Raw genomic sequence first — 24,663 nt, forward strand, 5'->3', positions numbered from 1 at the left:
AATTCCCCTTTATACGAGCGCAGGGCAGCAGCGTATATTTGTGCGCGTAAGCCGGTCGCTCGTTCGCTCTCGCAGTTATTATTAATGCCGGATGTATATCTTTTACAATGTGTACGACTTTTTAAAGAGTTGATACTGCGCGCGGAGAGAGAAAGAGAGAGAGAGAGCCATGGCACGTCGATCTCGTGTATTAAATATCATTTCTAAGAATTGCACACTCGCAGCTCTGTGGTACGTTTCTCTGTAAAAAGTCAATGTATTTAAGTGTGAGCCCGTGCGTGTTCGTATAAAATAAAACTAGCAGCAGCAGCAGCACTGCGAAAGCGAGAAAGAGAGAGACCGGATGAATCTGATAAGACAAGCGGTCGCGAGAGCCAGCGAAAACGGGCGGTGTGTATGTGTGTAAGTGTGTGTTTGCACAAACATTTATGCAGAGAAATGTGTGCTTACGTGTGCACTCGAATTTCTCGAAAATCGAATACATATATACATTTACGCGTGCATTGCACACATGAAGCTTGGAATAAATTTTATAATTAACCAGTAGTTTTCGCTTCGATACCAATTCGATCGCTCGGAGCGATCTCGCAGCAGCAGCAACAGTAGCAATGCGCACCGCGCGCGTGTATTGTTCATCGGTCGCAATGAAATGCAGCACATATAACTGCAGCAGCGGTATAATATGTGTGCGAGCGACGACGTCGGCGGCGGCTGCCGGTTTTACGTAAAAACGCTGCGCGCACGTGCCTACCTGCGCCGAGCCGCACTCGGCACGTGAAAAGCTCTCCGTCGCACCGCGCGAGCGGGTTTCTAATGCGAAGCCAATACATCTCTCGCGCTGATTTCCGTATGCAGATTATTTTACCCGTGCGGCCGATCATCATCTTTCCCGAGCTCGGAATCGCTTAATTGACCAGTTTTTAATTTCGTATACTTAGCCACGACGGGTAATAGATTAAAACGCGCTGCAGTGGGAAAAGCGATGAGACATGTTGCCTCTGTATGTAAATGTTTATGTGCATAACGCGTGCGCTCGGGCAATGCATCACGCGATCATGTGTATTCGCATAAAAGTCGGCAAAACGCGAGCACCTGCAGCGATATTAGTTTGTAAATACACGTATTACTACGATAAACATCTGTAATATATATTTTATATAGTGTGTGTGTGTGTGTGTGCGAGTGTGTATGCGTTTGTACGTGAGTATTTTTTATCATCAGCACAGACAGGCACATCTCTTTCTCGCAACTTGCAATGTATATCCCTCATTAATCGGCTGGATTATTCGTCGCGTATAAACAATTATGACACTCTCTTGCTAAACTTCGAGTCGCAGTATAATGTACGCGCGTGTCTGCACATCTATACTGCTTTAGCGTATGTATGGTAAAAAAGGTTCGTGTCCTTTGGTGTAGCCACGCATACGCAAACACACATACACGCGTTTTCTTAAACTGCCACACTTGGCCGCCACCGCGCGTTTTACCGTCACTTTTGTAATACCGTTGCGCCCGCGCGAGCTGCTGCTGCTACGTTTTCTTCATTACGCCAGGATGCTTATCGGCTTGCGCACACGCCGTCGTACGCGCGGTCTACGTGTGTGTATGCACACACTCACGCATACACACAGGCTATAAAATACAATTTTGCAATCGACGCTTGTCCTGAGACTCTACGCGCGTATACGTGTACGTACGAGCGCGTTAATCCGTGGCGAGTATATACACCGATGATTATTTATACACATGCGGTATGAAATCCACGCGACGATGACGGCTCGCCGCTGTTACTCTTTTTTTTTTTGCATTTATTATGAATTATTCAATTTTTGCTGCGCGCGCGCAGAGAGGATTGTAAAGACGGAAGAAGAATCGCGCGCGTCGAGGTAGTGATGACCGAGAGATATAAAGACGCTTTATTAACGGTTCGTGAATGTGTGTGTGTGTGTGGTGTGCGCGCGCGTGTGTGTCTGCAATGGTGATTATCAGTCGAGATCGCAGTCGCGCGCGCGCGCGCGGCATTCGCTTGCCTATGTATGCACGCGTTGTTAATCGTAGTCTCGAGACTGTTTTTTTTCCTTTTTTTTTCATATTTTATTCAACGTCATTTGAATTGTTAATGAGCGTGCTACTCCATAAGCGAGGGAGATGAAAAAAAAAACGGAAAAAATTGCGTAATGATGTTTGAGTATCCGTGTATATACCATAGGTAATAAAGCGACTGTTGTTACTCGACTTGAGTGTAATACACTCGTATAAGCACTCGTACACATCGATACATGCCAAGTCATTTGAGTTTCGATTACCGCAATTCTCGGCTCTGGCTCGCTCTATAAATATGTATTTCTCGAACTACGCGCAGCCTCCATGTAAAACACAGTGTCTACCGTGTCTGATTTACTTTTTTCACCCTTTCTCACTGGCTCTTACTTTGTCGACGCATTATGTATGCGATTTCGATGATTCATCATCCAAAGCAATTATCGCTCTATTATACATTTTATAATCTTAAAAAAGACGATGATAAATAATCTCTTTCGCTCTCGAAATCTAATATAGAGGCAAAAGTTTTTATCGACGTGAAAAAGCGCTGACACAATCCGCCATGCGCGAAAAAAAGCGGGGAGATACACGCACTCGCTCACGCTTACTGGCTAGGTATTGTAGGCAAAATATTGAATTTCGCCATAAAGATCGAAATCTTGAAGGGCAACAGCAGCAGCAGCAGTGGCAGCAGCGGTAGCGCAGAGATATATATCTCGGGCTATACAAAATATAAGAGGCCGAAAATCTATAAAGCCAGCGCATCCGCGCGCACCATGCTCATCTTTCGTCGATAATTCACTTTACATCGCGACGGAGTCAGCTTCTTCTTCTCGCTTATTCTCCACTTTTGCAATATGTATACATATATACTTCGTTCAACTGCTTTTGCTTCTTACTTACTACACTTTTGCCAGGCTAAACCCGGCGTTACTGCTGTGTGTTGCCTATATACATACACCACAGCGGAGGAGTGTAATATACTACTGCGCGCCAGCCTATACCTCACACACGTATACGCATGTAGTACACATACACACACAGAGCAAGCTCCAAGATTTACGCTGACTATGCGATATTGTTAGCCACCACAGAACTTATACGTGAGCTTTCGCCTCTCTCGTGATACACACATACTCGCGATTTTAGACTTTTTTCTTTCTTTCTCTCTCTTATATCGGTGATCGATCGATCATTGTTTTTAACGAAAAAAAAGTAGCTGTGATGCACATAGGGATGATCGACGTACAAATTCGCAGTCGTATGCTAGCTGCTATATGGATCTCGTGAAAATCTCAATGACACACTGGCGCTGCTGCTCGCGATTGTTGACATTGTCGCCACGCGCACTGTTGCTGCTACTTTTTGCAGCGCACAGATATAGATTCCTCGTGTACGTTTGTCGTTTTTCCCTTGCACACGCGTGTGTGTCGCTTTTTTAGATATCGACCTCCCCCCGCACGGCACAAGAGATTCCATACGGGCGCGCCGCAGCTATTGAAGTCGTCATTTGCAGATGTTTGCGTGTGGAGAATCGCACTTATTTCTGGCGTGATTCCAACCAGGATTTTCTTGTCGCTTGTACACTCTGTTTTTACAATGCTACACCTTCTGCTATGTTACTTATTCAGAGTCTACTATCTATATATGTTTTATAAGTATGACCATCGCATCATTCGGCAAGACTTCTGGAATCTGCATAGCGCCAGCACTTAAAATACCTGACTTTCGATACGCTTACGTATGAATCTTTGCCTATTCAATTCTCTCTCGTTTATGTATAGGATAAAATTATTGGCGATCAACGACGCGTGGCACGTCTTTATCGTACGCTCATGTTTCTCGCTTGGCTTGCTTATTTTCGCAAAAGAGCCATTTCAATCGGGGACAAGGAAAAAATTGCGCCTCTCTGTATTAAAATAATGAATGACAACTTGTGAGAAATGCTGGCTGTCACAGTAGCCGCCTCCACCGTCAAGGTTTACTGCCTCGATCTTCGGCGCTAGATTTTACAAGTTAATTTGCGTTACCTTGCACGCTTTTGATGAAGTTTATTTTGGAGCAGATCTTTGCATCAAAACTAAACCACGAGTTGTCGGAAGCAATAAATAGCTGAGTTTAACTCGGTGCATAATCTTGTAATCGTAATCTCTAAAGAGCTGTGAAATCGATTGGCGTATACGTTTTCATATCCTCGTAATTCTCACAGTCAACTTAATTTACTTAAAAAGAGGCTTGTGAGTGTGTTTATTTTTCTAACTCTACCTCTTCGAGTGTCTGACCAAATGTTCCTACATATCTGTATGTCATCTATGCACACGTGCGTTGTGCAACACAATCACTGTATATATACACACACTTTCGCACGTCCTTCTCTTTCTTTCTCGCTAATGCGCAAATTGAAACATTATTTCGAGAGTATTAGAGTCCGTGAGTCTTAGCAATTGATTGTATCAAGAAAATTGAATGCACGTGTCAGTCTCGCTCGGAAAGTTCAAAACTTGTTCATCGCTATATGAAGCGAAAGCTCATATAGCGAATGATTTAACATTTAAGTAAGAGATATGCAAGTATATGCTCACATACAAATCGGGCAATTAAATCGTAGAAGAAAAAATATTATCGCGAGGAGATTTCTTCGGAGATTTCCCAGGCGCGCGCGCGCTCCTTATTGCATCGGCTAAGGCTGCTGCTGCTCTTCTGCCGTGAGCACTGCATAAAATGATCACATACATGCGAATGTAATAGGCGATAAATTAAAATAAATTAATCGTCAGCGGAGCATACATTAACGTCGACTGAAATTTTAAAAGTGCAATACGCGTCAGCGATGATATACGCTCGTGTTCTGCTTCGAATCTCAACGTACGGCGGAACTCGAGATAGGCCTCGTGGCCGCTCGTCGCGGAAATACGCGAGCGACATTTTTCCCGTCTTTATTACCATTAAGATTGCAACTAAACTGCGCCGTGAGCGCGAGCGTACAACGACGCTACGCATATTTGACGCTAGAGCAGATATTGAGGGGTATCGAGTAAATTTCCAGCGATAGACAAATTCGTGCAGTCATATAGAGCAGCTCTAGCGACTTATCGCTAACGTATATAGCATGAAGACGGCGCCATTACGATCACATCCCCACGGCCGAAATGGTGCATACATAATTTATGCATAACGTCCGTACACCAGGAAAGAGAAATGAAAGAGACTCCCTCGCTCTCGATGCCGGAATAGTTTCGAATCCTCATCAATCATGGCATTCGTAATAGCCTCTGAGTCTGCATGAGTATTACAGTTCGATAATAAGCTTGCGCGAGTTGCTGCTGCTGCTGCGAAGAGAAATTATCTAACTACTGCTACTCTGGATAAATTTGAAATTCAATAATTCTCTTTACAGCGGAACAAATGAAGCGGGTACTCGGGGAAAGGGTGCGGAGGTCCGTCCCGCACGACTATAACACAGTTACCGCAGCTTATACGACACTTTCTTTGCTGACGATAGAGAGAAAGATCGTGTGCTGCTACTTAGGAAAAGCACGGAAAATTCGCATAATACATGCTAATGTTCGTAAAGACACACACACACACTCGCATTGGATTTCTCGAATTGACGTTCGCTCGAAAACGAATCGATTGTCGTGCTCGTGCCATTCCGCTGCAGTTATACAGGAAAACTCGCGCGCGCGCGCATATATATGAAAGGATTGTCTCTCTCCCGCTCTAATCGTGATAGAGTCAAGAGTCACTCGCGAGAATCATTAATTTCATCGTTACCGTGGGAGAGCAGTGGCAGCAGCAGCAGGAGAGGCGCAGCTCTTTAGAAATTTGCCCATTTGACTTTCACGATAGGTCGCTGCAGCGCAGCGACATGTTCCGTCCTCTTTTGCGTTATATACGTATCTACTACCTCTCGAGCTTTTATAACAACGTTGCTTCTGCGCTCGCCGCTGTCTGCCGAATATCCGTCGGAGTTTCTATGTTTTCCCAGCAAATTTATCTCGAGTCGATTCCATTAATTACATAGGAAGCCGAGAGCGAGCAAAGGTGCGAGAGCTGTTACTTTAATTCGCATTCATCGAGCATTTTCGCTTTCGCGCGCGATTTTTACCACGAGGAGTTTGCAGCAGCACGCCTTTTTTTGTGCACATTACCATGCCGCATTTTATTTGAAAAAAACCGCGCTGCTCTAGTGTCGATTTCTCGCGCTCTTGTATTATACACATATATATTTTAAATAGACCTTACACGTGTGTGGCTTAAAAAACCATACGCAGATAACGAGCGAGCTAGACTAATGGGGCAATCTAGGATTATGATTTCGTAAATTTAATACGTTACACGGCTGCGCATAAGAGCTCACTGACACGCGCTGATGACGAAATCGGCCAAGTAATTATATGATCACACTTACGCATACGAGTACGCACACTCGCGTAAATGCACGAACTCTCTAGTGCATAAATGCAATTTAGGAGACGCCGAAGCGAAACCAAAAATCAAAGTTTCAATTCCGTTTTCAAAAACTACTACTGAAATAATTTTTTTAAACGGCTCTGAGTATCAAAAATGGGATTGAAAAGTTAACTGGCTTCAAACCATCTCTTCAAGACAAATGTTGATTCACAAAAAAAATCTACGTGTGACGTTTTTCTCTCTTTTTTTTCAGGAAAAATCAACTAAGTTAACGGGATAAAGACTTTTTTGGGTAATACGTACACGGTAGTGATTAAGCCGCGATAAATATAATTCAATGCTTGGTTTTAGAGTATGGAAAAATATCTTTAACTTTATCGTGATACTTTCATCTAAGTGTGTATATGTGGGGGTCTCGTTGAAACGAAAAAAAGCGAAATAATATTCCAGCTTATTTAGATGATAAGTACAATAAGCTTACGAAAGAAGTAGTTCTTTCAGCCAAAAGAAATTATTGATCAGCATAGCTCTATAATAAAAGTATTTCAATGGCTGTTAAATTAGATAGTTATCGCTTTGAGGATGCATTTTGTTTTATTATTCAGGACAGTCGCTCGAAACTTTCGCAAATAAATATCGCAATTAATACGTGCAATGTTTGTTTACTACCACCTACGCTTTTTTAATTTAATTCATTAAACTACCAAGCAAGATTGCAATCACTATCGTTATTTATCGTCGACCCGATATTCGTCTTGCTCGAAGACAGCGCGAGATGATATTGAAAGGATTAAAAAAAACAAAATTAACAACTTGAAACGTTTAAAAACATATGTTCGTTCGCAAACGACTAGATTTCTCTCTCTCTCTCTCTCTCTCTCTCTTTTCCTCTCTCGCTACTTTTCTACCATAGGTACATTATTAATGCAAATGAGAACTTAATACCACGTAAAATATATGTATAAATCCACGCGCGTGTCTGCGCCTATGAGTCAATCGCTGGTCACACGTAAACATAGCCCAGTTATATTATACATTAGTAAACTCGCCAGAAAAAGTTGTTTATCTTAGTATGGGAATATGCTAGAGGTTATAGAGAAAACTTGAAAATTATAAATTAAAACTGAAATAAAATATTTTAACTATTATAGAACTAAATTACAATCAATAAGTACCTGGTCAACAAAAAATACTATTTTTCCACCAAAATTAAAAGTGTGTCGCCTTAATGTTGCACATATGCTATACGCGTAGGTGGCAATCGTTTCACACGATAGTAACGCTGTACGCACATGCACTGGTTACGTCCTCTTACTCCATTATTTTTTTGCCTTGCGCATGTGTTTGCAAAAAAAAGTAATTCATCTCACTAAAATTGAGAGTGTAAAAATGGCCGATGAGAAAAAAATAACCACGAAGAGAAGCTATACGAGCGAAACAATTTTTCTTGCAACGGGGCTTTAAATTTTGCTGCTTCGGCCGCGCCACACGCGAGATGCCTTTCGAAAATCGAAGGTGATCTACTTGGATGGATTTTTACGAGTTTGTAAGAAGTGGCTTTGCGGCTGTTCGCGCTGTCGTTTTCGGATATAAATTTTAGCGCCAAAAATTTGATGATAATTGCTGCTGTGCTTAAAAAAAATCCCGCTCTCGGTTCGCGTAGCCATAGGGAGAAATATTAGAGAGCAATTTACGTACATACGATAAAATAAATCCAGTAAATTTTTTCTGGACAATGGACTTTCATTGCTCTCGAGTATAATGTATTTTTTTTTTTAAATCTAAAAAAAAAGTAACTCATAATTACCGCGAGGTGAATGAAAAAAAGGTCGACGCGTATAGCTCGCATCTGCGCAGTATACATAAGGTAGGTCGAGCGTCTGTGTGCATCCTTAGCATATCTCCATCGTCGCAAGCTCGACACGTCCCTCTCTTTCTCTCTCTCTCTCTCTCTTTTCATAACCTACATCGCAAGAGGCGATCTTCTTGCGCGTACGATGATACATATACGCGCTCGGTTGTACGTATATGTATATGGAACAACAACATTACTCTCTTTTAGATGTGCGAGAGGAGGAGAGTAGCAGCATGCAACGACTGCTGTTGCCGCCGCACATCTGAAAGTATAATAAAAGAGAACCCTCTTTTGCTCTCTCTCTCTCTCTCTCTCTCTCTCTCTCTCTCCATCTCTGGCTGTTATATTACGGACATTAGCATACGCAGCCGTCTCTAATAAGCAAAGCAAATCTCCCTCTCTCTCTCTCTCTCACTCTTTCTCGACAGAGAACTATGTGCTCTCTGCGCTGCTGCAGCCACAAAATATATAGTGGGTGATGGCGGTGGCTGTTGTTGCTGTGAAGCAATCGCAAGTAATATGTCCTTGCCTTTTTTGCTTCTATACACGGCTGCTGCTGCTGCTGTGGGGTTTCGCTAATAATACGTAATATCGAATTACGTAAAATCTGCCTTTTTTTCGGCGTTTAGTACACAGGCCGAGCCTTGTGTGATTTTTTTCAATCAACCCAGGGGTTCTTATGTAATTATAAATTTAAACTTGTATATAAAAAAATCGCTCACGTGCATGTGTATATATATACGTGCCTGAAATCGGTCAGTATACGCGACACACAACAATGTGGATAATTCGCTCGCTCGAATATCTCATACGCGTGCTGTTGAGCGAGGATTATACATTAAACATCGAGTCGAATTCGTTTATAGCCAGTATTATTGTGTGGCCGATTGTGTCATAAGCGAGAGCTTGATTATCGAACGAATGAACGTTCTAATAAATTAATTCGACACCAGACCAAACAGCGGTAGCTTTTGTTGCACAAGGGTGTATTGAGATCGTCGTAAAGAAAAAATCCTTACCGGTGAAAGATCTCGAGGTAGTCGTTATTATTATTATTCCTGGTTGGTCGATTAAATATTCCCGCGGGCATTGTATTTTACGATGATTACCCGTGTCGAATCATCCATACCATCCATCGAGACTCTTTCGTTCTCTCCGCGCTCCATCACGTACGCTATCGACTGATAAGCAAATATATATAGTCGAAACAGAACATGGAATGTAAGCTTTTATACATGCGCTAGCGCGCAAGAGTCTCTCTCTTTCTCTCTTGGTCTGTAATTTTATCCGAATATATACTCGGGTTGCAAATTATGTACTTTTTTTCTTCCTCCCAATGCGAGTGTATATATCCATGTAATTAGCGAATAGAGCCGTGTACTTGCGCGCACATGCATGAGCGAACAGAGTTGTCAAGGTCTGCTTATAATATAAAGCCGCAAAGAGAAATGCATCAATCACAAGACAAATATAATTCGCGCAATACACCGCCGAGGCTCGCCAAATGTGGAGCGCGATCGTGTCTTGCCACGCTATATATATAATACGGCTTGGTGTCTGTGTAAAAACTCCAACGCTTATATTCGCGCTTAAATTCGACAAAACTCGACGCGCTCGACAATGAACGGGTTTATTTATGTGCCATCTTTAATTTTGACACGACCTACATCAAGTACGCTTAGAATTGAACGTGTTGCAGCCGGAGCTCATTGGCTTTGCCAGCGCAGACCACCACTTGAAAAAAGTCTGATTTATAACTCGCTATCGCGCAGAAATCGAAACTTTATAGGGCACAAGCTCAATGAGTACGGCTACTGTTTGTTTGGAGACGTATTAATTTAAGTAGGAATCATCTTTGAAAAAAATTAATCCGTCTTGACGCGGATTTTCAAAAGCGCTTGGGAGCTTAGAATTAGTAACACAGGTGATTGCTTCCTATTGTCACAGCTTCGACGTTCAAGTGTTTCTCGTTTTCGCTATAGCCTCTCGTCGAGTACATAATCGGAGCGTTTTTCGTTCTGATTGATGTTTCGTGATTTCGTCATTATACACTCGTATACACGTTACACATATTAATAAAAAAAATGAAGGCGTGGGTAGAGTTTAGAACTCTTTTGCGTACTCAAGATATACGCGAGATTTTTTTTTCAATGTCGGGCGATTGTAGCCGGTCCAAAAATAAAAAACGCGCGCGTGTACTTGGAATACAGTTGAGCCCGCGTGTACAAACGTGCACTATATGGTCTCGTGCTCGTTATACGATTTACGATGTAATTGCTAATAATTGTTCGGTCCAATGTTCTTATGCTAGCAGCAAAAGGTGTATATGAAGCTTTTGCACTCGTAAAAAGTTGAACATCTCGCACTTTTACAGCTTTTTAATTGCTCGATACGTGGCTGATTTTATTTTTCTCCCCCCTCGCATAAGAATGTCAGATGTATAATAACGTGCTAAAGTCGATGTAAAAAATTGACAATCAATCGAATATTATGCAAGATACTCGTATTCAGACTCATGCACTCACACATACACATACCTATGCAAGTGACACCAATCGTAAAAGTTCATATTTGAATTGTGGAAAAAAGATACGGTGTGATCGGTGAACGTCTAATAAGTCGGTAAAACTATGTATTAAGGAGGATGATAATTCCATGCTGAGCGATTCGCGCGATGTCGGAAAAATCGCATCGATTACGGATTCAAGGCCGCGTCGTGGGTACCTCTGCTGCCGCCGTGTATCGGTTTATCGTGTCTCTGCGCGATTCTTTGCAATATTATGAACCTCGATATGACTACTATTATCCATCTTAGCCTCTTGCGCAGATTCTCTAATTTGCTAAAGTCAAGATAGCCGTGTACTTTCATTTCCACTACTATGTACGTCGTTTAATTAATAATTTCCACGAAAATTGCCAGTTTCATATAGGACAACGCGCTGCACTTGCGTTGGTGCCAGTCAGTCACAGCTGCTCTTTGCGCGTCATTTCTAAAATCGACGGACTTGACTTTTTCTTCATTTCAAATTGCTTGGTTTATTTTTTTTTTGTTCCGGCAAAGTGGATTATTTGTATATGAGAAAAACGTCAAACGTACGATAATTTAACCTCGATTATAAGAGATTTATATCGCGTCATTGCTCGACTGTTGTTCCTCTATAAGACACGTAAGCGCTGTACAGCTGAGACGACGATGAATGAGTATATAATCGCGTACGCGGGCTCTCCTGCGCGTATATGTAATTACCACCGAAGAAAAAATAGAGATCTAATGCGTATAGCGCGTAGGCCATTGCGTTCACTCGTAGATGTGCATCGTCGGACAAATTGTTTCGTTTACTCGCCGAGGCAGCGTTGATTTTTTTAATTACTCGTGAGTATTAATGACCCTTGCAAGAGGCTGCAGAAATTTGTCATTCGAAATCAATACGGCGCAATAAGTCTTGAGAATATAGTCGCATCAGCAACTCGAGTAAATTAATACTCTTTGCTCTCGCTATAGCGTATCCATCTTTTCGTTCTCTCTTTCTCTCCTGCTCGCTTGATAAAATTCTCTCGTTGGCAGTGGTAGGATCGTGGCGATTTCGTAGAATTTCGTGCTTTTCGATACGCCACGAGAGAGGATATTTATATGCCTCTGCGTTCCGCGCGTACTTCGCACGTCGGTGCTCGTGCGAGAGCAGTGTTTCTCGTCGCTGTATACGCACACAACCGTCGACATAAAGTTGCGGCGGCGCATCCCAATGTTAAAGGGACTCAACTGCATGTGGCAAAAGTAAGACTGCGCGAAGAGATGTAAATTTCTTCTTTCCTTCTCTCTATAGTTCGCGAAAAAGATCCGCTTTATCGCGGGCATGCGATAAAGCGGAAGGGAGATGTCATTAAATAAGAAAGACAGACCTCGTTTTTTCTTTTTCCTGCCAATGTTTGTTGTCGTTAGTCGCGTATGTACTACAATTATATGTAGAAGAAATGCAGAATGCGGTTGTAAAAGAAGCAGAGGAAGGGAAAAAACTCCAAAACCATTCTAACGTCACGAATCCATTTTCTAAACTTTCTCACGTCTTCGACAAAAGAGAATCCTTATACTTACTTGTAGGCGCGTCACACAGGTATACGTATGTACAAGTATAACAGGGGGACAAATGACCGTTTCGTGCTTATCCGTTACCTATTTTAAACGCGGGTATGTGTGCGAGTGTGTGCACACACACACACACGCATCTACATACGCTCGTGTGTAGGGTTAGGTGCACTCGTGACTGAGTCTAGCGCGCAAAATAGTCCGCGCGTAAGCATGGCAGTATTTTACTTGGAAAACGAAAAATTAACGTCAAACGAGCTATTGTATCTCTCTCCCTTTCAACTATATACTGTGTCACTTGTGCAATGAAACGAGTGCGAGCCGGAAAACGGTATCATAATGTGCATATGTGTGCAAGCGCACATGACCTTCATCCAATCCTTTTCTTTCTACGTTAAAAATACGCAGCGAGAACTTGATCATTGTTAATATTGTTGATTAGTTCCGAAGCTTACATTTATGTGTACGCACGTATACATAGGAATCACGCGTCCATTAAACCATCTGTAGTTCAATTAATGCTGACAGCGCGAGTATCGGACGATTTGTGAGCTGCTGAATATTTAATGACCCTGGATCGCGCGCTTACGTGCGACCGATTTTTTACTTTTGAAGTCCGAATAAATTCACACCTTAGCTCTAAATTAAAAATTGCTGTTATGTCAGGCATACGTTTAAGTCCGTTAGACCCTCTTGAGCATTATTTGCCTATCTAATTTTGTGAATAATTAGACTCGCCAAAATTGAGGTACGAGACATGAGAGGAAAAAAAGAAACGATTTACGGTCATCGTTGTTTTCGCGTCAGACTATTACTCGGCATTTAAATCTACATTATCAATACAATAATGTATTACTTTCCTTTTTAACACTTGTAAATTATAAAATTAAAAAAAGTAACACATTCGAAAACATGTTACACTTTATAAATGTATACTTCTTGGTAAGGAATATGATTTTTCAAGCGTGTCATCAGGAATCGTTTTGTTGACATATATTTTTTCATAAACTGTTAGCAGAAAAATGGCAGGTTTCTGTCTCTGTTTGAAAGCTCGCAAAAAGGCTTCGTAAGCGCAGAGACAACGCGATGAGTATATAACGCGTAAATTACGAAGGAAAAAAAGACCGAATCGAGAAAAAAAGTTCTCAATTGCCGCTAAGTGCGGGCTATAATTCGCAAACTCGCGCGTGTCGGACTTCAGTGGCCGCTTCTTCGCATTGGCCGCATGCGGTAGTTTTAATTACACGGTAAACAGCGAATTAAGTGAAATTAAAGCTGCCGCATAGAAAGAGATACACACGGGTCTATACGTGTACGCGATATGTACACCCAGAGAATTACGTGTACATAAGCTCTGGTTACTGTCGTGTAACAATTTAAAATCATCGAAAGCCACGCCAAAGTACCCGTCGTACGTATTTAAATATTTCAATCGGCTCGACGGCAGCATCGACGTTTCAATCATATTCCTAACGACGAAATGGATTTTGTCGCGTTTTTATTTTTCGATAAATAATTCAAAGCGCGACGTTGTGCGTTTCCAATCGTGCCGTCTCGTGAATCCGAAAAAGCTTCTTTTACTTCTTTATCTCTTTTATACTCGGCAGCTTTAATTTATGCCCACACGCGCTACGTGTGCGCGCACATATGTGGCTTATATGCAAAGAGCAGCACAGGCTATAATCTCATGTATGCTTGATAAACTATTAGAGCTGTGTTCGATCACGTGCAGACACATAGACACTCCTGGTAACGGAAGCTTTTCGCGTATAAGGTCAGCGTGCCTAGCTGCATTTCAAATACGACCTTCGCGCGTGCCTATATGTATATCTCTCGCGCGAACATGTACGTGCGTATTTCCATACGCGGAAAAAATCCACGACCTCGTGGACGCCAGCGATCATCCAATTGCGCGCGAGATGATGATGGCTTTGCTTAGTTGCGGCAGAAAAAGCTCGCACACATGAGAGTAGTATATCGCGCGCCTGGCACATGTGTGACGCGCTCGAAAATTCATTGAATTATTTAGATGGGTGTCTTGTGGCACGTCATTTGGCAGCGCGAAGATAAGTCACACACATACTGGCGCACGTACAACACACATTCGTACATAATATATTAATTAAGCGTTTGACGCGTTGGATTACGTAAAAATTATCATCCATCCGCATGCATCGAGCGAAGAAAAAAAAGAGCCACTCGAGAGCGATGCCATACACGTGTACACATGCGCGCATGAATATTTCAGATGGCTTCATCCGCGCGAGACGTGAGAATTTAGCATGAATTTTCATGCGGCATGTTTTGTTATTCGGATCTTAATCGCGCACGCGCGCGTCGATTTTGTCAGTGAATTGATGGGGATTTATTTTCACGTATATGCACTCGTGTATAACATTATAATTGTAATTATAACAATAATGTGTAAGACGCGCGTTATCATGTAAAAAGTATCGCGATGATATACTTTTGTATCGGCCACATTATTCTCCAACACATATGTAGAGGCGCGCTTAGGATAGGACAGGATACATATAGACACGGTGTGCTGCATTAGGATGTATAACCGTAGGTCGCTAGAAGCAATAGTAGTGATAGTCATCGTCGTCTCACGAAGAGAGTTAGGGCCTCCTTCACCTACCATACTGTATATATAAGGCAACAAACACACACACGCACGCATATTCTCTCTCTTGTCTCTTCACTTTGTTTTACCCTTTGATTTACGGGCTATTACTGCAATATATACCACATGTATTTCAGTATGTACACCGGGTCAGGTTTAATTCTACACTATCGAGAAAACGTAAATGTATCGAAGTAGGGGTTGCCCCTGAGTTAGAGTACGCGTCAATAATAAAAAAACCAAACTAACATTACAATGATCCAGAAAGAGTTGCTGCTATTATTTCAAATTTAATCATTTGATTAAAATCGAGATCAAAAACATATAGCGAAAGAAGGAAGAATATCGCAGGACAAGTAAGGGATAGAAAATTCACTTCTCAATCTTATAATCCGATCCCAAGCCTTATATTCATGTAGATATTATTTTACGTTTATTATTATTTTTATTATTGCCATTGTTATTGCATCGAATCCCGATCTATGCAAGATGCGAATCAAAACGACTAGTATACCTATAATTGTGCGATCATTTGAAAATACGAATTGCGTCGTACACGCGGACTACCTCTTTGAGATTATACTTTCGGCAGAGGGAGGGAGAGCGAGTATTCGAGAGGCAATGCTTATACCTGTTTAGCAAAGCTAGGCGCAACGTCCTTAATTATGCAAGTGTACTTTTCGGGCTTGGCGCGGCATGTAATTGGGCCGGTTTTACCGATCAGCAGCAATAGCAGAACATACGTGTGTGGGCCGTGAGTTCGCAATCGCGTCTCGAATATTCACGTTAGTAGCTGTACGTCGTCTAAGATAAGATAATTAACCGACGAGAAAATCAGTTATGCATATTGTGCGCGCGTCGAATACAATGCAGACTCCGTTGACGTTTGTCTCTCTCTCTCTCTCTGAAGAAATAACAATCGACTTCGATATCGTGGAAAAAAACATTGCGTACGTATAAGTTTCCAATTAGTCGATGCAGACGTAGGTGACAAGATTCACGATAAACGTACGCGAACATATAATATACCGAGATTATAATATACATAGTATCTTCTAAATCTTCAAAACATGGCATCGCTGCAGCATCAAGCGCAGCGTGAGAACCTCTGCACGAACTTCTGAAAAGCGTCAAGCTCTTAGTCACGATCTACCGGCGCTTGTGCGACTCTCTCTTCCTCCGTTCGCGAGAGCGAGTAACTTCAAGTTACGCTATGGTGACTTACGTGTACATGCAATCGAGAGGGAATGAGCGAGAGAGAGAAGCTTTTTCGTTCATGCCTATCCGAGCTCATACTTGTATTTGGAACGGGCAATTAGGCGCGCTCGGCTGCGTAACCAAAGTCAACCTCCTCGATGTTTTTACTCTTTCTTCTTGACTTTGAAGTTGTATTACTGACAATATCCAAATCACCATAATTCATATAATGTTGTTTTTTTTACAAGCGTCGATTTTTAACAAACACCTCTGCTTTTTGTTACAGACAAAGAAAAACAATCCGAATCACATCAAGAGGCCAATGAACGCTTTCATGGTGTGGTCGCAGATAGAGCGAAGAAAAATCTGCGAGGTCCAGCCAGACATGCACAACGCCGAGATAAGCAAGAGGCTCGGGCGCCGCTGGAAGACACTGAACGATACCGAGCGCAGACCGTTCATCGAGGAAGCCGAAAGGCTTCGCCAGCTCCACATGATGGAGTATCCAGATTACAAATACAGGCCGCGAAAGAAAACTACGAAACCCGCGCCGTCACCCAAGACCAAGGAGCACAAGAAAGCCAAGAAATCCTCGTCCACATCGTCCGCTTCGTCAACGACTTCGCTGTCGCCGTCATCCTCGCCAAATACATCCTCGTCGTCGCTGTCGTCCCTGTCTTCCGTCACGCTGAGCCCCAGCCCAATCTCATCGCCCAAGCTCATGCGCAATGACACAAACAACAACCAGCAGCAGAGCCCCGTCAAGAGGCTTCAATCGACACCCACGACGAATCCCATCTCCAGATTGAAAGTCAGATTGGCGTTGGACAAGAGGCCATCGCCGCCCCAACAGTTGCCTCAATCGAACGATTATACACCTACGCCACCGATCGTCACGGCTAAAGTGCCGAGCAGTCCTTCTTGTGATACACCCGATTCGCCTGAATCGGCCAGCTTCTACGATGATCACTTCAGTCTCGATTGTCATCAACAACAACAGCAGCAACAACAGCAACAGCAGCAGCAGCAACAACAAACGCAGTTGACTCTGCACCAACATCACATGCAGCAGCAAATGTTACAGCAACAGCATCAGCAGCAGCAAATAAAACAAGAAGCGATGGAATACACTACGACAGATTTCCCAAATGATAGATTATTGTCGCAATTGCGAACGTACACAAACGATCTGAATGCTTTGGCGCGGAATGGTTTCCAGCAACAACAAAGGCCGCAGCACCAAATGTGCCACACACTTCCTAATCATCACAGCGTATTCATCAAAGAAGAGCCCCTTGAAATGAATACCATGGTTAGCGCAGTGACTAGCTCTAACAACGGCAAACTCGAAGATCAGCAAAACAATAATAACTGCAACAACGCCAACATGAACAACACCACGAGTCTAGCTGACCTCGACTCGCTGACGGATTTGCTTCAGATTCAACCAAGCGACTTCAAACTGGATCTCGACATGGAGACCATCGCAACGGAACTGGAGAGTTTTGAGCGTAACGCCGGTGGTGCTGATACTACCACGCACTTCGGCTTCACCTGCAATCCAGAAATCTCAGACATGTTCTCCGACATTGGGGTAAGCAGCGATTGGGCGACCTTCTGAGATGAGCTGAACGACGGCGGGGGAGAGCTCGCGAGTCGCGTGTGCGGCGACTCGATGCTCTTTGACGATATCGTCGATGGCCCGTCGTCACCCGTGCTCGCGAACGACGATGACGAGACTATCGAAAAGTCCGACATCGTTGTTCCCACTTTAGCCTCGAGCTCCTTGGAATCAAGCGTCTCTTCTCCAAAGAGATTGAGAAAGTCAAAGAAGTCGAAGAAGCATAAGAAGCATCGCCGAAGTAGGTCTAAGCACAGACACAGCAGCACTAGCAGCGTACGCAAAAACAGATTGCTGTTGTAAATACTCTCATCCCAGAGTAACTAAAGAAACACACATTACACGTTATATTTTATTGTGTTCATATTTGTTTATTTCGAATTTTTATTTCGACGATAACGTCGTCAGAGCCAAGCTACAATTGATCTCTTTACTCTCTCTCTTTCTCTTTCAAACGAGTGTGTTAGCGGCATTATTTCATAAATAAATACCAGATACATATATTATTGAACTGGCGTGAAGTTTACGATAGAGACGAGATATATATTCGCAAAAGCTTTGCGGCAATTTAAAAGGCAGTACTGCTCTGGTGCGTTTCCGGGGCGGAAGCGCTCATCGGTTGCCAGCTGTTTCCTTGCACTCTCGCTAAATCGAGTCCAGCTGATCTGAACTGGTCCACACAACCGCTGGTGTGCGTTACGTCTCTTTCGCAAATACACACGTACAATAAATAAACAGTTTGTGCACGTTTACACCTTTCGCTCAATGGCTAAGCAGCAAGCAACGGTCTGTGCAGTTCTTAAGGATGTCTGGATTTGCTTCCAATTTTTCAGCGAGTGCTCTACGTATGTACATATAAATACAAGCAAAAAGGTGATTTTTTTGTTATCACTATTCGTTGGCCATGCGTTACGGCGTGCGTGCGAAGAAAAAAAGTTGATTTTTTTCTTCTGTTCATAATCATGTTCTCGTTTGTGTATACTTGTTCAGTTTTTAATCTCTAATACTTTTTCATATATGCGAGCGCTCGACCGTTTATTTATGCCTACCTAATGTGCGTTAAAAACAAGATGTTGGTGCATATATTTATAAGTACATATGTTATTCGAGGGCTGTACGATACACTTATTCATACTGCGTCACAACGTGTCTATATGTGTGTATATATCTATATCATTACTCTTACATACATACACACATATACAATACGTCAATATATATGTTTAAAGAGTTTTATTGTGTAAGCAGATTTTTCAGAATATAAAACGTTTTTCTCTCGTGTTTTTGTAAATGTACTGTAGCATACTAGAAACTTAAGGACTTTTGTACAATAAGAGCGAGCTAGAGTCTCGAAGTTTAAGCTGACCCTCTCGGGCACCCGGCCACACTCTCAAAAACGATGTCTTTTATAATCAAATTTGTTGACCTCGTTGACGATGTTCAACAACAGTTTTTAGCCGTAGATGACGCAGTTTCAACTTTGAGACAAGCAGACTTTTCCCTTTACCCCGTGACATTGTGTATATCGATAACATAGATACGTATGTAAGATTATTAATAACGATTTGAAGATTTCCTTGTGGTATATTTGTGCAAAAGTAATAAAATACTAGCGATCCACTGTTGCTATATCTGTAATGAAAAAAGCTCGTAAACAATATCCTAATGTTCATAGCATTCATTTTTTTTAAATGTGTAAGTTCGAGGTGTTACGACTTATTGTATATTCTCGTTGAATGCTCGGAACAGAACCGATCGACAGAAAAACGACAGTAACCTTTTCGCGATTTAAAATTTTTACTCTTTGCAAACGTAAATTTCTCTTTGATACATTAAAATTAAAGCAACTGAAATCATAACGGAGTTGTGAAAAAAATAACACAGCAACGATAAAAGTAGGCAGATTTACAAAAGCCCAAGTCTGAAATCTCGGTTTCGAGAGTTTTGACTGATTCGTTGATTTACTGTCGCTCGGTTTTTATCCCTGGCACGAAAGTCATTGTGAGTATAGACGAAAGATAAACACAAACAGTTAATTAAAAATTCATGGAAAAACGAAAAAGAATAAGGCATGTTGAAAGAGAAAGCATTGATTGCATATTACGCACATAAACGAAATATAACACTCAACACACTCACCCGTCGTTTATATATTGATTTTTGTCGCAAATATGATAGAATAAATACACGTATACATGCAGAAACACGCGATAAGCGCACATCTTTGTTAAAAAAAAAGAGAAAATACAGAAAACGATTAGCGTCCGCCGAGAGAGAACAAGAGCGACATTTAAGGAAGATAGTTATAAATGCAAAGTTGAGTTGATATAAAACGTTATTGAACTATAATAAACTATATTGTATTTGAGATTGCGAATAAGAAAAACGAGCATTGCGAGTCGAGAGCATAAGCATTGCAATAAATGTGTATTGCTTGCACATATATGTATAAAAAAATACCGATAGCAAAGGTACGTTTTGACATCGCACCACTATACACAAAGTTCTTATTGTTTTTGTTTTTGAATTCTTATACGATATATATACAAATATATATTATAAAAAAATATTTATATGAGAGAGTGCGGCGCCATTGTGCGACGTCGTCTTCTATACATAGTAAGTAATGTAATGAGAGTGACAGCTGAAAAGAGCTACACATATATACTTTTATGCAATCAGAAAGGGATGCGAGATTTTAATGCGAATCATATACACGATCGACACACACATACAGGAGTGAAAACAAAAAGAGAAAAAAGAGCAACGTGTCCGGATTATTGTTATTGAAATACGAGGGATGAATTACAGACAGCACAGACTGTTATAATTATTCCTTTACGTACAAACTATATCGATATCAAACCTTGATCTCATGTTTCTTTTATTATTATTATGTTAATTTAAAATACACTTTATTATTACTATTATGATAATTGATTTATAAACTAAAACGCAATCTTATTTTAACTTTCGTGCAACTCGACTACTTTTACTCTTCATAATTTTTCTTCTCTACTTTTGCTATTGAAGATCCTTAGTACTTTTTGTTTTCTCTTTTGGCTCTGTTTTTCTCGCTGAGCGATAAGGAAATTTATGAAAGAGAGAGATAGCCATTGCTACAATAAAAAAAAGTTTATTAAGATAGCGCTCTTATTCACGTAGACATGTATGCGTTCGTGTATTTTGTAAAGAAAAAAGAGATTTTTCGAAGCTTAAAACTATCGATGCGATTTAAATTAAGTTAGCCCTTTTTGCGTTTGTTTATCGATTTGTGTCAGCCATTAAGAAAGAAAACGAAAAACTCGCGAGATGTTGAAAATTAGTTTGGAGATAAAAAAAGAAAGAGAGATAACAAAAAGGTCCGATATGAACTGATACAGGAACGAACAACAATAAAAAAGATAATAGTAATGAAAAAATTTTAAACGAAATAAACAAAAACAGTGCCTACCGCCTCAAATCTTTTGAAGGATTAAAAAATAAACCATTGTACAAAATTTAATACAGGGCCCAGTCGAGAAAAATTAAAAGAAAAAATTTAGGATTTTATTTAAGTGCAAATGCTGCTAATCAAATAATACTTAGTACGAAACAATCGTCTTTTAGCCAAAACAAAAGATAATAAAAATTGATCGCACGCATTTTAAGTGAAAAATAGAGAAAAACGAAACGGCTTGTAAGTTCGGTGCAAAGAAAAGGTTGAGGTAAATGAGGCGCGGAAGTCGAAGCGAAATTTCGTAAAAAGAGAGATGATCTGACAATGGCAAGCTTTCTCGGCAAAAATAGTTCATAGAAATTTTTACGAGAATGACAAAGGAAAAAAGTAAGGATTATAGCTAGACACACACGCACACGCACACACACATACACTGACACACACCGTAACACTAACATACGTATACACTCACACACCGACAAACGTAGGAAAATCACTACAATATATGTATGTATAAAACAGGCTGTGAAATATGTTGAAGAGCGAAGGGAAAAAGGGAGAAGTAAATTGGGCGGAATTTCAGATAAGAATGTGCGTGAGCCAAATGATATACGACACGGTGTTGAAAAGGTTCTGCAGCAAAAGAGACGCTGGCGCAAGCAAGCGATAAGAGTAATTTTGAAAAAGCCTAGAAAATAGTCAGTTCTTTGTCGGTGCATCATCACACGGAACATATCACGTGTGTCGCGGCTTTCAATTCCTGCGGTTTTGTATTCGAATGATCAATTTTAGTCGATTGGTATTTGGCAATAAAATACGATGAAAATAATCCTGTGCTTTACTGATGCGATGTACATAATTAAAAGTTGCTAGTAATACGTATGTTATTGTCAGGGTGTAATAAATCATTGATAATAATTGATTTTCGGCTTTGTATCTGTGCAAATTGTATTCATACAATTCAGTGATGTTTTTTTTATACTTGAATATTAAAAATAGTCGTATTGATAGTATTCGTGCGTAAACGTAATAAAAAAATGAGAATTAGATTAAAAAAAAACTTGATACGCGTTAATTCTAGGTGATTAGCTTCTTTGCGCTTAGCTTTGTTGCATATACGATAAAAATTAACAATGCAAAAAATTGAACGTAGCGTACAATAAAATTTCATAAAATTTCCCCGATATTTATGCGTTCAATGCAGAGATAAGATTGGGTAAAAATAATGATCATTAAAAAAATGGACCCTCGATATAGCTTTACTCTGCTGGCATCAAAAGATATCTTCTTTCATAAGATGTAGCGGGTGTACGTGGTCTAAACTAAAATTCGACCGGGTGGGCTCTTGTGTTCTGAGAAGAACATTTTCCAATTTTTAAAATTCAAAGTTGACGAAAAAAAGTATAAATATATATTATACACATATGACAAGACAAATAAATGTGTAGTAGTTTTTAACACAAATTTTAACGCGTTGTATATATTGTCGAATTGAAAAAAGATAAAAGTATATGTATAAATAAGAATAAAATGAGGCATTGCATCATTTTTTAACAGTTTTCTTCGAGTAGTGAGCGTATATAAATATATAATATTAATAAAAGTTACGAGCGAAAAATTAACTTTTCGTCCTTGAGGAGTGCTCAGCATTTTGTGTAAAATAATTATCGTAAAGAAAGGACACTTTTATATCGTATTGCGCTTGGTGTACATGTATATAAAAAATGGCAAAAACGCATTCGGAGTCATATGTAATAACTATCCGTCTTTTCTTAAAGTACCTTATAAAACGATGCGCCGCTTGCTGGATGTTGCATAGTTGAAAAAACAGAGGAGCGCGCGGCGCATTAGAAGTCGGGGCTAGTCTTTTGAGCATTGTCATGGTTAGGTGTACGCGCGGCAAGTCGTTGCAAGCTTAATGAGTTTTTTCTCTTGTAAAATGCAAAGTGAAATGAAAAAAAAAAGAAAAGATGATATTAAAATGAAATATACTCTCCAGATAAAAATTAATCATCATTCTCAAACTAAATTTTTGATCGTGTAAATTTTGGTTTAAAAAAATATTGCTCAAAATTTTTTAATTTGTCTAATAGCTTCGTAGGCTACTTTTCAAATCGTCAAAAACTGTCGAATCAGAGTTTTGAGCTTTCACGATATTTTAATTTCTTTTCTGTATTTTAATTATACTTTTTATAAAATAGAAAAACTTTTGAGAAACACTGCGGAGAGTACACCACAGTGCAATAAAAATCAGTTTTACGAAATTGCAATACAAAGGGAGATAGGCGAGTTTATTTTTGAGTTAAATGAATGATAATAATAATATATAATCCATAACGGGCGAGTGAAGTTTTTATTAAATTTTGAATCTGTATCTGTCCAGGGGCTTATAATAATCGACGATTAATAATGTAATGGAAAAAAAAATAGCTGTCTGATAAAAAAAGAAAAATAGCAATATTTTTACACAGTGTCGATTTGCTAATATCAATTTTTTAGTTTTGTTTGTCGAAATTTGTATTTACTTTGCTACTTTTGGAACTTTTTTATTCGTCTTCTTTTCTTGAAACTATCTCTCTCTCTTATTTTTATATTCTTGCGTTTGTTCTCTCTTCCGACCAAGTTTGTGCAACTATTTCGAGGAGAGTTTGTGTTTTATATTATATTTCTTCGTTTTATCATGTACCATATGTAACAACCAGGGCGCGTTTGCAAAAACAAAATCTCGATAAAATCCGATGATTTTGGAAAAGGTTTAAAACTCTTACGAAAAAAAAAATAATTATCAGCAATGTAATGATAATCCAGAAGATATAATTGTCTTTATATTATCTATTCTAGCTCTTTAAGTTTCGCCTATACTTGTAAGAAAGAATAAAGTTATGCTAATGACTAACTTTAAAAAATCCACTGTACATTTGTATTTAGTCCCCTTGTTTATAATACTTATTATCTTGTTATTAAGTATCCGATTTATATCATTTTTTATCGAAATTATTAAAAAATCATTTAAAAATAAATCGACTGTTGGTTAAATATTTATTGATATACCTATCCTCTTACCTCTACCTAATTCCCTTTTACCCAAACAATCATTATTAAGATAAGAAAAGTCATTACACGAGACTTATTATTTCGAACGTCTTCATCGCTCAACTCTAGACGATAAAATGTCATTGAAAAATAAATCGCAAGTACGCCTAGGAACTGCGAATAGAAATTTGAATAAAGAGAGAAGAATAAAAAAAAAGGAAAAAGAGGAAATTCTCTAGTCTGCAGCGGCGGCGAATACGCGATTGCGCAGGCAGGCAGGCAGGCAGGCAGTAACAGGCACGAACACGGGGCGACAGGAGACATAAATCGACCTTACCCGCTGCCATACGTC

At 40.3% G+C, this 24,663-nt stretch overlaps 1 protein-coding gene across 1 annotated transcript in view; it reads left to right on the top strand.

Annotated features, from left to right (window-relative positions):
- Positions 1–24,298, top strand: part of LOC106652331 (sex-determining region Y protein-like) — a 33,978-nt gene extending 9,680 nt beyond the window's left edge. The window contains exon 2 of the mRNA XM_014371231.2: positions 16,505–24,298. Within this exon, the coding sequence (XP_014226717.1) occupies positions 16,505–17,839 (1,335 nt within the window). The 3' untranslated portion in view covers positions 17,840–24,298. The remainder of the gene's footprint in view (positions 1–16,504) is intronic.
- The last annotated feature ends 365 nt before the right edge of the window (positions 24,299–24,663 follow it).

The sequence above is a fragment of the Trichogramma pretiosum genome, unplaced genomic scaffold (assembly GCF_000599845.2).
Source record: "Trichogramma pretiosum strain Unisexual culture from Peru unplaced genomic scaffold, Tpre_2.0 scaffold31, whole genome shotgun sequence".
Lineage (NCBI taxonomy): Eukaryota > Metazoa > Arthropoda > Insecta > Hymenoptera > Trichogrammatidae > Trichogramma > Trichogramma pretiosum.